General features: G+C 64.8%; 1 protein-coding gene across 1 annotated transcript in view; it reads right to left on the bottom strand.

Annotated features, from left to right (window-relative positions):
- Positions 1-11865, bottom strand: part of ARHGAP23 (Rho GTPase activating protein 23) — a gene marked incomplete at its 5' end in the record, with an annotated part of 13061 nt that extends 1196 nt beyond the window's left edge. The window contains 21 exons of the mRNA XM_042831831.1: positions 1180-1311; positions 1426-1467; positions 1575-1700; positions 1789-1878; positions 1958-2031; positions 2154-2232; positions 2802-2957; positions 3044-3162; positions 3302-3429; positions 3853-3914; positions 5062-5361; positions 5467-5604; positions 5869-5926; positions 6007-6118; positions 6291-6449; positions 6655-7960; positions 8475-8529; positions 8695-8773; positions 9055-9147; positions 9855-9879; positions 11683-11865. Coding sequence (XP_042687765.1) covers positions 1180-1311; positions 1426-1467; positions 1575-1700; positions 1789-1878; positions 1958-2031; positions 2154-2232; positions 2802-2957; positions 3044-3162; positions 3302-3429; positions 3853-3914; positions 5062-5361; positions 5467-5604; positions 5869-5926; positions 6007-6118; positions 6291-6449; positions 6655-7960; positions 8475-8529; positions 8695-8773; positions 9055-9147; positions 9855-9879; positions 11683-11865 — 3516 coding nt within the window. The remainder of the gene's footprint in view (positions 1-1179; positions 1312-1425; positions 1468-1574; positions 1701-1788; positions 1879-1957; positions 2032-2153; positions 2233-2801; positions 2958-3043; positions 3163-3301; positions 3430-3852; positions 3915-5061; positions 5362-5466; positions 5605-5868; positions 5927-6006; positions 6119-6290; positions 6450-6654; positions 7961-8474; positions 8530-8694; positions 8774-9054; positions 9148-9854; positions 9880-11682) is intronic.
- Between the last annotated feature and the right edge of the window lie 324 nt (positions 11866-12189).

Here is a 12189-nt window from a genome sequence, read left to right as displayed (position 1 = left end):
GGGGGGGGGGGGGGCCGGATGGGACACTGCTTTGCTCCCATAGATGGGAGGAGGAGGAGGAGGCAACCAGGGCCATCAGTTCCCAGAGCCAAGGGAGGCTGTGTGGCTGCAGACAGGAGCTGGAAGGTGGGGGCTCTGGTTGGGGGGGATGGGGGGATGTACAAACCTAGGGATGTGCAGCTGAAAAATGCTGCTGAGAGCCCAGCTGTGGGACCCTGACCCAATGGGGTACGGAGAGCAGCAGGGCATCACCAGGATGGGACACCGCTCAGCACCCATTCAGGTCTGCAGTGGGGCAGGCGTAGGGATGGGCTCAGCTGGGGGGGGCTAAGACAGGGCTGTGGGGCTGCCCTGGGCTCCCTGGTGGGTTAGGGGACACGAAGAGACCAGTAAGGGGACGAGGGTGACAGGGGGACACGAGGGTGACAAGCAGCCCTGGCTCTGCCACAGTGTGGGGGCCAACACAACAGACACCCTCACCCCCCCACACACCACAGCCCAGGGATGGGGGTTAGCAGGTGCTGACAATGAGAGAGGAGGAGGCAGAAAGGGGGGTGCTGAGCACTCCCCAGAGCACGGGGACCCTCCAGACCCCGGTGTTGGGGTGCCCCACTGCTGGGGCACATGGCACCAACCCCAGGGACACTCAGAGCCTCCAAGAAGAGGTGGAGGAGAAGGAGGGATGGAGGAGTTGGGGCTTCCCTAGGGCACGCATCCCCCTGGGGATGGGCAGGACAGGACCCTCCCCCCACTGCCACCCCCCTCTTGTCCCCCTCTCTCGTGGTCACCCGGAGGAATTAGTGCGTGAGCAATGCACCCAGAGCAACACTGTACCCGCTCTAGCTCTCGAGGAGGTCCGCTGGAGGAGGAAGAGGAGGAGGAGGAGGAAGAAGACAGCACAGAGAAGTTCAAGGAAAGAACAACAGAAATCAGTCCAACATCGAAGTCTCCAAATCTCCGGGCTGACAGCGTGAGAGGTGCAGCTGGGGGGGTGGGCAGCAGGCTGGGTGCCACCCAGTGGGGTTGTGGGGATGAGAAGCCACCGGGGAGGGGGTGGGGGGTTACAGAGGGCAGGGTGGGACCCCCGGGTGTCCCAGCAAGGAGGCTGCAGGGCCATCGGGCTCCGCATGCACAGAGCTGCAGTCACAGAGGCTGCGGGGGGGGGGACAGAGAGGGCACAGATTGGGGGGGACCCTGCGTGGGGGGCAGCTCCTCACCTGGGGCATCGCCGGGCGCTGCGGTGCGGCCGATGTTGGGCAGCAGGTATTCGATGTTGGGCACGGACTGAGCCTCTTTCTCATCCACCGGGGTCTGCGAAGGGATGGGGGGACGCACGGTCAGGGGGTGAGGATGGCGCTGTGGGTCTGAGCCAGGGAGCAGCCGCCTCAATGCGCCCCCCTGAGCCCAGCTCCCGGAAGGACTCACCTTCTCACCCTTGTCCTCCTTGTCGCTGAAGAACCAGTCTGACTGCAGAGGGAGACAGGAGAGGGGTCAGAGCCCAACGAGGAGCTCGGCATGGCCACCCCAGGGGTGCAGCAGGACCCCCAAGCTGCCCATAGGGCGGCTCCACCTACGTGCTGGATGAGGGTCTCCACGATTTTGTAGCGGTCGGGCATGTGCGTCACCATGTCTGTCATGTTGTCCTCAGATGTCCTCACCAGCGTGGGACCAAACACCAACGCCAGGTTTCGGGGTTCCATCTGCAACCAGAGCCCGGGGTCGGGGAGTTGTCCCATCGGCTGCCCCGTCCCTCCCCGCCCCACGCAGGGTGCAGCTCAGCCCCATTACCTTGTTCTTCTCCGAGTGGTCAGCGATGGTCTTCAGGTGACCCACCAGAAACTTGAGCGTCTCATAGTAGTGCCCTGGCAGATCCCGGATCTGTGGGAGGCATTGGGTCACCCCTCCGCCCGCCCCCCAGGCAGCCCACGCCCCCCCAACCTGCCCCCCATCTCCCTACCAGCTTCCGCAGCGTCCTCATCCTCTCACTGGCATCCTCTATCCGGTTGGCCTCGATGAAATCGTTGTATTTATCTGAAAGGGACACAGGGGGCTCAGGGCTGGGGTAGAGGAGCAGGGGAGGCTGAAGGGGGTGAGGGGGGGTGGGGGGGGGGTCCCAGCAGAATGGGGCACGGAGGGACAGGGGAAGGACTCACCATCGGTGAAGAGGGGCTCAGGCAGCTTTCGGAAGAAGGATTTTAACAGACTGCTGATGACGTTCAGGTCCTGCCAGCGCTGTGGGGAGAGAGGAGGATGCTCAAATCCCAACGCCAGAGGGACGAAGTCCCCAACCCTGGTGACCAACACCAAGAGGGACACCCGCCAGTGCCAGCAGGGGAAGCCCAATGCCACCGCAGCGCTGTGGGGAGGTGTGAGGTGCCAAGTGACAAACGTGTCCCCAAACCGCCACCCACTCTGCTGCCATCGGCCACCAGGAGGCCCTGCCAGCCCAGGGAAGGTCCTGCCATGTGGATGAGGACTGTAATGGGGACCATGATGAGAGCTGGGGGCCATGATTGGAGATGGAGACCGTGATGGAGATGGGGATCGTGATGGAGATGAGGATCGTGATGGAGATGGGGATTGTGATGGAGATGGGGATCGTGATGGAGATGGGGATCATGATGGAGATGGGGATCGTGATGGAGATGGGGATCATGATGGACATGGGGATCATGATGGAGATGGGGACCGTGATGGAGATGGGGACCGTGATGGAGATGGGGATCGTGATGGAGATGAAGACCAGGACAACAGCCCTAGGAGCATTTCAGAGACACCAGGACGGGGATGGGGACACACACCTCATCCTGCAGGTTGATCTCAGTGGCTCCCTTGTTAAGCTGCTCCTGCAGGCTGGACACCACAGCATTGTTCCCGGGCACGCGGTAGATGCCCATGTACTCCAGGCCACGGTCCTCCACCACCTTGCAGCAGGCTTCGACGATCAGAGGGATGTTCTGGGGGGGGACACACGAGGTGATGGAGGTGCCGGGGCTGGATGGGAGCCCTGGGTCTGTCCCCCCCCCACACACACACACCGTACCTTGTTATCCGGGGCAGGCTGGCAGTCCTCCAGCCTCACACCAAAGGCTCGAGGGGCAGATTTCTTGTTCTTCTTCATGATGTTAATGCCCCAAGGGGCTTTTTGGGAGCTGCTTTCATCTGGCAGGAAAAAAAAACCCAACAAAGCACAGAACTTTTAGCTATATGGACCTACAGCAAGAGCATCCCTGCCGCACGCCGGCATCCCGTGAGGCTCTGCAGTGCCTGGGCTCTGCATACTGCAGGGGGGGGGATTTACCTTTGGTGACGGCCGCATCCTGCCTCGGGGACCGGGGTGCACTGGTTCCCGTCTGCTTCAGGAACTCGGCTCTGATCCCCAGCCCACGGGAGCCCTTGGGTGAGGAGTCGGGCTTGGCACCCGCCGGGCTGCAGGGAGAGCGGGGTCAGGGGGCATGGCGGGGCTGAGCACTGTAGGTGGGTCCCCAAAATCTGCCCTGCAAACCCTGACCTAGCATCCTGCCCCGGCTCTGTGTGTGCTCATGGGGCCCTTCCTGCCCTCAGCACTGACACCATAGGGCAGCGCTGTGTTTTCAGGGATAACAAGGGCTGAGCGACCGTGCCAGCACCCAGAGAGCTCTGAGCCTGCTTCGCCCTCTGCTCTGTGCCAGCTTGGCTGAATGGGGCCCTTCCTGCACCCCAACCAGAGCCAGGAGCAGCTGGGTGCCACCCCGCTACAGGATGCACTGCTTTTGCTCCATCACTTGGAAATTCGGGTGAACAAAGAGCTCCGGGAGCACGGTGCCACCGCTCACTGGGGCAATCAGGTGCCCCACAGCACCAGGTGCGTACCTCACTTTCCGATAGTCGTTGAGCTTCTTGTTGATAAGTGCTTGGCTGGCAAAACCGGGGTCCTGGGGAGCAGAGAGAAGAGGGGAAGGGGAAGCTTGAGCAGCGCGTTCTCTGCAGGCACCAGGCACCACGCTCTGCCGGGAGCCACAAAAGCCCACGGCCACCTCTGGCACTCCTCACCAGGAGGGTTCCTGCCAGCCCTGAGCTGGGCTGAGCACAGCACCGGGGCCCTGTGCCCCACACTGGCACCCAGCACCATGCCGAGGTCTGCGGTGCTCCTCACCATGGCGCACCAAACGCGGGGTCCGAGCCGTCGGCTAAGGCTCAAGAACCGTTCTGTCCCTGCACCTCCATCTGCCAGGACCAGACGCACACACTGCGCCCTACAGCACTCCAAGACACGCTCCGTTCTCCTCCTGCCTGCTGGCACTGCGCCCCCAGCGGGCGCCCACACAGTTCCATGTGCTCCGTGTGCTCCAACCCAGCCCTGCCAGCTCCGTGCCCTCCAAACGGGGCTGTGCTGCGGCAAAACAGACACTGCCCTGAGCTCCGTGCGCCCTCCAGAGTCACAGCCTGCCACAACCAAGCACAAATCCTGAGACCAAATCCGTGCCATCCTGGCACCGTGGGGACACGGTGCACACCAGCCCAGTGCCTGCACAACCAGCTCAGCATCGGCACAACCAGCTCAGCAACGGCACAACCAGCTCAGCAACGGCACATCCACCCTGTCCAGCCCTCTGGTGCAGCCGGTGGCTCCTCTCTGACCCAAGCAACCATTGCACGGACCACAAACGCCCAGCAAGAGCTCCGCACTGACCCCACACTTGCCCCAAGAGCGGGCAGCACTGCGGGGCCGCATCCAGCACAGGCACAGAGCTCCACATCTCACCCACGGGCCGACGAGCCCCATGGTGCCAACGCACCCCACGGTACCAAAGCACCGGGGTTCCAACCGAGCCGCGCAGGCTCCTCAACCACGGCGCGACCAAACACCGCCGCTCCGGCACGGAACCCTGGCTGAGCGATGCTCCGAGAGCCGCGCCGCGCGATGCGCCGCCCTGCCGAGCTGAGCCGCGCTCTTCTTGGAGCCCTGGGAGCACAGCTGGCCGCAGCCAGGGGAAGCAGCACAAGGCAAAGAGCCGGAGAGAGCCGAGGCGTTAGCGCCGGGAGAGCCAGAGGCAGCCGGGAGCGCCGTGTGGCTCTCACCTCGCCCTCAGCCTTGCTGTTCTCCCTGATGACTTTGATCCAGGCCAGCATGTCTTCCCGATCCTCTGCCTGAAAGAGATATTCACAGAAGTCAGCGGTCGTCAGGCGGAAGACGTGCTTCCTCTTGGTCTCGCTGTAGGAGATGTCCACCAGGCACGCTCGGATGCTGATCGGCTGCTCCTCCTCACCTGGGGCCGGGCCGCAGCTCACCGCCTCCCGCCTGTCCTTGCACAGGTACAGCGAGTGGGTGCGCAGCACCGCGAAGACGCGCTTCCACTGCCGGAGGCCTCCGCCAACTTTCTGCAGGGAGGAAGGGCCGGGAGTCACGGCTCTGAGGCTCACGCATTGCCGGCCACGCTGGGGAGCCCCCTTCCTCCCCCCTCCCCCCCCCTCTCTGTGCCGTACCTTCCCCTTTTTGGTGAGGATCTGCTTGTAGTGCAGCCAGCCCTCCTTCCTGACGTCGCTGAACGTGACGTCCGACAGGTCAGAGGTGGAGTGCCGTTTGGAGCGGGTGTCTTCAGACGTACCGAGGCTGTCCAGAGACTGCGGGGTGACACGGCACGTGGGGTCACGGGGGGGTTGCCATCACCCCACCGGGGTCCAACTGATGCCCCCAACCACCCAGAGATTGCAGGGTGACGGCGCACGCGGGGCCACAAGGAGCTGGCATCACTCCCACCACCCCATGGAGGCACAGCCTTGGTACCCCCACCCCCAGGTGCCACCCAGAGACTGCAAAGCCGGGACCGGCCCCCCCTCCCACGGGTCTTTTTTGCCCCCAGCACCCCCCCCCCCCCCAGCGCTCACCCCATCGGTGAAGAAGCTCCTCAGCATGCGGAGGCTGGGGACCCGGCTGGGCATCCTCCTGTGGGAAAGCAGCCCTGTGAGCAGGGGGGCACGGCAGGGAGGGGACGGGGGGCTGCGTGGTGCCCGGATCGGCCCTACCTGAGGATCTTCCCCTCATCCCTAAACGTGTTCAGCCCATCATCACACGACTTGGAGCGCTCGGTGGTGATGGCCAGCAGGTAGGAGGAGCGGCGGCCGGCCTTGATGCTGCCTGTGGGGGGAGGAGGGCACAGCACGTGGCCGTGGGGCTCTGAGGGGCTCAGCGTGGTGCCAAACGGAGGGGCAGAACCGCAGCCCTTCTCCCGCTGAGCTCCTCATCCCTATGCCACCCAACTCCAGCTGCGGGGGCTGCTTCCCCCTGTTCCCCCCCCAGCCCCACTCACTGCAGTCCTGTGAGTAGTGCCGGCTCAGGGCGAAGGCGAAGGTGGGTGAGGAGGAGGGGCTGGTGGCCACGGCGGGCGCTGAGTTCATGGCACTGGAGACAACGGAGGAGGCAGGGATGTGCTTGGCCTTCAGGTCGATGCTGGGGCTGGTGGGCTCGTCTGTGGGACGGGGCAGGGGGGTCACAGGAGGGCAGAAAGCAGCGCTCGACCCTTCTCACGCCTCTGCAGCCCCAGCAAAGCCAAGAGCCTCTGCTGCACCCACCCTGGGGGAGCAGCACCACGAAAGAGGGGGCAGCCCCACGTGGGTGCCCTCCCCACCACAGCACCCATCGCATCGCCCACCCCCAGCACTGACTCCACTCACCAATGAAGGGGATGGATGCCAGCGAGTCCTCGGGGGCTGCTAACGGGGCCACACGGCGGCCCGCGTGCTCGCCCACAGACCTCTCCTCCCTGCTGCTGGCTGCGGGGGGGTCACAAATGTCCGTCTCCTTCCCCCTCCCAGCGAACACAAAGTTCATCTGCCGCAGCGGGGGCTGCACCTTGCGGCCCGTGGGGGGCTTCTGCCGCAGCACCACCTCCTCGCGTCGCTCCTCCGCACGGCCGCTCTCCGTGCGCTGCTCCCGGGGGGCTTCGGGGGGCGGTGGAGGGGCGGCGGGGGCCGCTGTGTGCGCGATGCTGAAGGTGGGCAGCCCGCCGAAGGTCGGGTCGCGGAAGGACAGGGCGTGCAGCAGCCCCGTGCGGCGCTGGAAGGACGGGCTGTAGCTGCGGTAGCCGATGTAACCCGAATCGTCCACGCTCTGCAGGTTGGGCTGCGACGGGTGCTTCTGCACCGCCGGCTCCCGCGGGGGGGGGGGGGAGGGGGAGGAGGAGGAGGACGCCACGAAGGAGCCGTGCACGCCGGGCTGCCCCGCGGCCGTAGCTCTGCAGAGCCTCTCGGGATGCCACGCGGAGCGGTCGAGGCGCGGGGAGAGCAGAGCTGCGGGTTCCAGAGCCTCCATGGAACGCCCGCATCTGCCCAGCTGGTGTTCGGAGCGCGCCCGGTGCTGCGCCCACGCCTCGCGCTTGGGCTGCAGGAGGGTATCGTGCGATGCGCTATGGGGCCAACCCCGGGGGTGCGCCGAGCCCCCCAACCTCTCCTGGGACACGCTGCGGGATCGGGGCGGCATGGCGTGCCGGCGCTCCTCCGAGGCGCTGCGCCGCGGCTCCTGGCTGCAAAACCATCGCGACAGCGCCCGCTGGCACTCCTGGCGACCCGGCGGCCGCACGGCGCTGCCCTCCCGGGGGCCGCATTGAGTCCGGTGCTCCGCCACGTGCTTCGGGGTCCCGTAGCCGGAAGGGGCGGCGGGCAAAACGCCGTAGCGCTCGGGGCAGCCGCTGCGGCGGCCGTGGGGAGCTGCGGGGTGGTGCGGGGAACCCCCGGCGCGTGGATCCTCCGGGCGGTGTGCGGGGCTGCCCCCTGCTTTGCTGTAGGCGGTGCTGTGCGGGGACGAGGGGCCGGCGGGGTGGTGGGAGCGGGGGTCCGGCGGTGCGCCCGGGGGGGGCTCAGAGCCCCGTGCCTGGAAGGGGTAAGTCTTGCGTGGGTAGCAGATGGGGGGCGGCTCGGGGATGCTCTGCGCCCCACCGGAGTACGGCTCGTTGCCCTTCAGGTAGGCATCCTGTGAATAGGCCTGTGGAAATGGGGGGTTGGAGGGAGGAGTCGGGCTGGGGGGCGCAGCCACAACATCCCACTCCCACCCTGGGGTCTCCTGCAGCCCCCAGCACTGCTGTCCCACGTCCACCCCCTTTCGCTCTCCCCACAGCCACACATTGCTGCCCCCCTCTCTGCACACCTTTCTCCTTCCCAAAACACCCCCAGATGCAGCATCAGCCCATCCTGCCTTTCCTTTCTCACTTTTCATGCACACCTCTGACTCCACACCCTGGGGGAACCTCAGGGCCTGAGGAGTGGGTGGGCACAGATGTGAGAGCTCCCCAGCAGGGCTGCCAGACCCCCCCCCGCCCCCTTTGATGCACGAGGACAGCAGTGGGGATGCCAGCAGAAGAGCCCCCAGCCAACAAACAGCACGAGGAATCCCACTGCCTGGCTGTAAGGTCTGCACTCAATGCAGCACTGGTGCCCCCAGGACCCCCAGGGCCGGGGGAGGGGGCTTGGGGCCGTCACAGCAAGGCAGCAAGACTCACCAGCTGGAGGATGTCCTCATCTTTGGGCATGATGGAGAGCTCCAGCACATTGTCACTGTGGAGAGACAGGGGTCAGGAAGGGATACGGCACCCATGGCTGCGTCCCCACAGCATCTCCCCCAGCTCCCAGCCACGCAGAGCAGTGACAGCGTCCTCATCCCAGGAGGGGACAAATGTCCCCATCCCCACAAGTCACGGCCTCAGTGCAGCAGGGACTCACCTGTTCTGGATGAGAGCAATGACCTGCGAGTAGGTTTTCCCAATGATGCTGTCCCCGTTCACCTTGACCAGCCGATCCCCTGTGGGGTAGGAGGAGACAGAGTCACCCCCAACCCTCCAGCAAGTGCTGGGTGGTGACACCTGGCTGTCCCCTCATAGCAGGGCTGGGAGCAGAACCTTGTCCCGTGTGACACCGATGCTGCTATGGCCATCCCCACACAGGGGTGAAGATGGGAAAATCGGCAGAGAATGCATGAAAGAAACCAAAACAGGCCCACATCTGCAGGTAGGAGGGGCAGGGAGTGGTGCAACCCACCCCCCCCCCAACCCCAACCCTCTGCCACCTCTCCGTGCCACTCACCAGTGCGCAGCCCTGCCTGGTGCGCCGGGCCGTCCTCCTTTACATTCTTCACAAAGATGGTGTCCATGGGCTCCAGGCGGCTCCGGGGGGGACCTGAACCAGGGGGACAGGCTGTCAGCGAGCCCTCAGCATGGCTGGGTCCTGCAAGCAGCAGGCCAGGAGCACGTGGTGCATGCACCCTATGTGCACCCCATGCGTGCACCAGGCACAGCGCTGTGCACACCCCATGCACACCCCATGCACGCTCCTCACACCCTGCTGTGCTTCTGCATGCCACCGAAGCAGCCACAACTCCTCCCCATCCTTTGCAAAGACAGAAAACATCCCTCGCTGCACCTTCCCCTCCCCCAGTTTGGGTTGGTGCTGCCAGGCTTGCAGGGGGGACGCAGTGCCAACGTGGCACTGCTGAATTCCCTGGGGAATTCCCCACCCCCACCCCGTCCCCAGGGGCACCCAGCACTGGGTCTCGCCACCCCACAGCCCTCCCAGCCCTACAGTGCCTCGTCAGCCCAGCAGCTCAGCGATGCGTTCCGACGCCTTCACATTCGTTCCCATCACTGCTGGCTGCAGCACAGTGAGGACACGGCCCCGTCCCCGAGCACTGACCCACACCACAGCCCAGCCACGACCCTCTGGGATGTCCCCTATGGCACAGCACCCAAAAACCCCCATCGGAGGGATGCAGAGACACCTGCTTGCTCTTCCCCACGCTGCCACTGAGTGCTGTGCCACCCCACGCCGCAGCTCCTGCTCTGCCCCACACCACCCCCCACGCTGGGTGCCCACAGCTCGATGCTCACCTGCCCGGTTCCCATTCTCCTCTTCCTGTCAAGAGAAGAGAAAAGCAGTGAGTTGGCAAAACTTTTTGCGGGGGACCAGAAGGGGACAGGATGGGGGCAGAGAGGCTGGGGCTGCTCAGGAGCCCCTCATGGATCTGCATGTCCACCCATCTGTCCCTCTGTCTGTCCCTCTACCACCCCAGGGATGCACAGTCAGGGTAAAATTAACTTGTGGCACAGGATCTGGCCATACTGGGTGTGGGGTTCAACACTGCGCTGCTGGGAAGGGGCTGGTGCCCCCCACCCAGTGATTTCTCACCCCATAAGCGCCCAACTGTGCCACCTCTGATGGATGGCAACAGCTCAGCTCTGCCAGATCCAAGCTGGGACAGAGCTCTGGTGAAGGCAGGGCCAAAAAGTGCCCTCCTCACGAAGCAATGGGAATGGACAGATCTCCACCTGGGATGGTCCCAGCGTGGAGGGGGGGGGCTGGAGGCATTTCCCCATGGCACAGAGGGAAGCTGCACACCCAGCACTCAGCACACCAGTTGTGCAACTGCCAGCGCACCGAGCTGCCCTGTGGTGCCACCGAGGGTCCCTCGAGGCACAGACTCTCCCAGCCCAGTCCTGGGCTGCCCCGCTCCCCAGAAAGATGCTGACATCAGGCTCCTGATCAGGAGCGCCAGGAATGCGGAGCTACCACCCCCATGGTGTTGAGTCAGCACCACCGAAACTCAGCCCCCAGAGCTAGCACCGCACCGCCCCGGGCACCCATGGGTGCTGCAGAAGTCACACCCTGCACGGCTGGCTGGGAGCGCCGGCTTCGGCTCAACCCAAAAGCATCCACACCACCTCCCGGCCCCACTGCGCCAACGTGGCTTCGTCCTGCTGGGGCTCAATGGCCGTGACACGGGGCAGCAGCAGGGTCAGGCCGTGCCTTTGCCTCCCTCGGCTATCGGAGCCCCAGTTTGTGCAGGAAGAATCCTGTGGGAGCAGAATTAAGACCCTGGGAAAAGCGCTGCCGTGCACACAGACAGCGGCTCAGCGGTGGGGGCAGCCACGAATCGCTGCTCCCCACCCGGTGATTCATTTCCCACCACGTTTCCATGACTGCAATGAGCACCAAAGATCGCCAGATGCGCCTTCCTGCGCCTTGCACAGGGCTGGGAGGTCACCTCCTGCTCCTGGAATCAGCCACTGGTTTTGGAGGGGATCCCCCCACATCCATCCCCATGTGCTGCCGGGTGGCGATGGATGCTCAAAGCCCACCTGGAGGTGAAGGCACTGCCTGCTTCCCAGCCCAGGCAGTGAGGTGATGTCCCCATCCCTGCGCTCCCAGCACGAGGGAACCAAAGGATGGGACCAAAAGTGGGCTTGCAGTGGGAGCAGCTTCTCCCAGCCAGCGGCTCCGAGGGTGCAGAGGAGCTGAGAACCCCCCTGGGGCTGCAGCGAACCTGGGGCAGAACCATGCCAACGCCTCCAGCAGCAAAGCACAGCCCTGAGCCCATCCTTGTGCTGTGTTTCAGCCATTCCCAGTGCCCACAGGTCCTGTCAGAGCGCTGCGCCTCCACAACCCGCATCCAGCATCCTCCAAACCGCCTCCTCCTGTGCTCTGGGGCTGCATCCTCTCTCCTTGCCCACGGGGTGTGGGACAGCACAGTGTAACATGGGCTCATCCCAAAGGGGCACTGGAGGCTCACCCCCCATGCGTGGGGACCCCCAGACAAGGTGGGAGATGGATGCGCCGCCCTATGGCTGCCCAGACCCCCCACCACCACCCAGAGAACCCAAAAGCAACCTCCACCAGCAGCCCCTCCGAGCTGGGGGTCCCCACCCCTCCAGTCCTTACCTTGGAGGGGGAATGCACCGCCGACTCGGGGGGGTAAACGATGAAGTGGCGGAGGGTGAAGCCAAACCCCCCTCCCTGGGTGCTCTTCCGCAGCACCACCGTCTTCGGGCCCCCCCAAGGAAAGGCCCCCTCCAGGGGCGCGTTGTCATTTGGGGACGCCCCATCTCTGCGGCCCGGCGTCGGCTATGGGGACAATGGGGAGATGTCACATTCAGGGGCAGATGTCACACAGTGCCCCGTGCTGGAAAGGCAGTGATCTGCCCCTAAGAAAACCCCTCCTGACTTCCAGCCCCGCTGCACGAATGGCAGCACCCAAAGCCCCCCCACCCTCCCCACTCTCCCAAAGGGATGCTGTGGGAGAAGGGAAAATAAACAGGGGGAGCTGGAATGAGTTTGGGGTATGGATGAGACCTGGAAGGGGACAGCGGGGGGAGGATGAGTGCAGAAAGCAGGGAATGCAACATGTGGGGTTGGGCCAGTGAGACAACCAAGGAGGGCACGGATGGG

The sequence above is a fragment of the Centrocercus urophasianus genome, unplaced genomic scaffold (genome assembly GCF_019232065.1).
Source record: "Centrocercus urophasianus isolate 14NV4802_14NV808 unplaced genomic scaffold, USGS_Curo_1.0 seq_362, whole genome shotgun sequence".
Lineage (NCBI taxonomy): Eukaryota > Metazoa > Chordata > Aves > Galliformes > Phasianidae > Centrocercus > Centrocercus urophasianus.
Note: the sequence above shows the minus strand (reverse complement) of the source record. Positions and strands in the feature narration are given on the sequence as shown.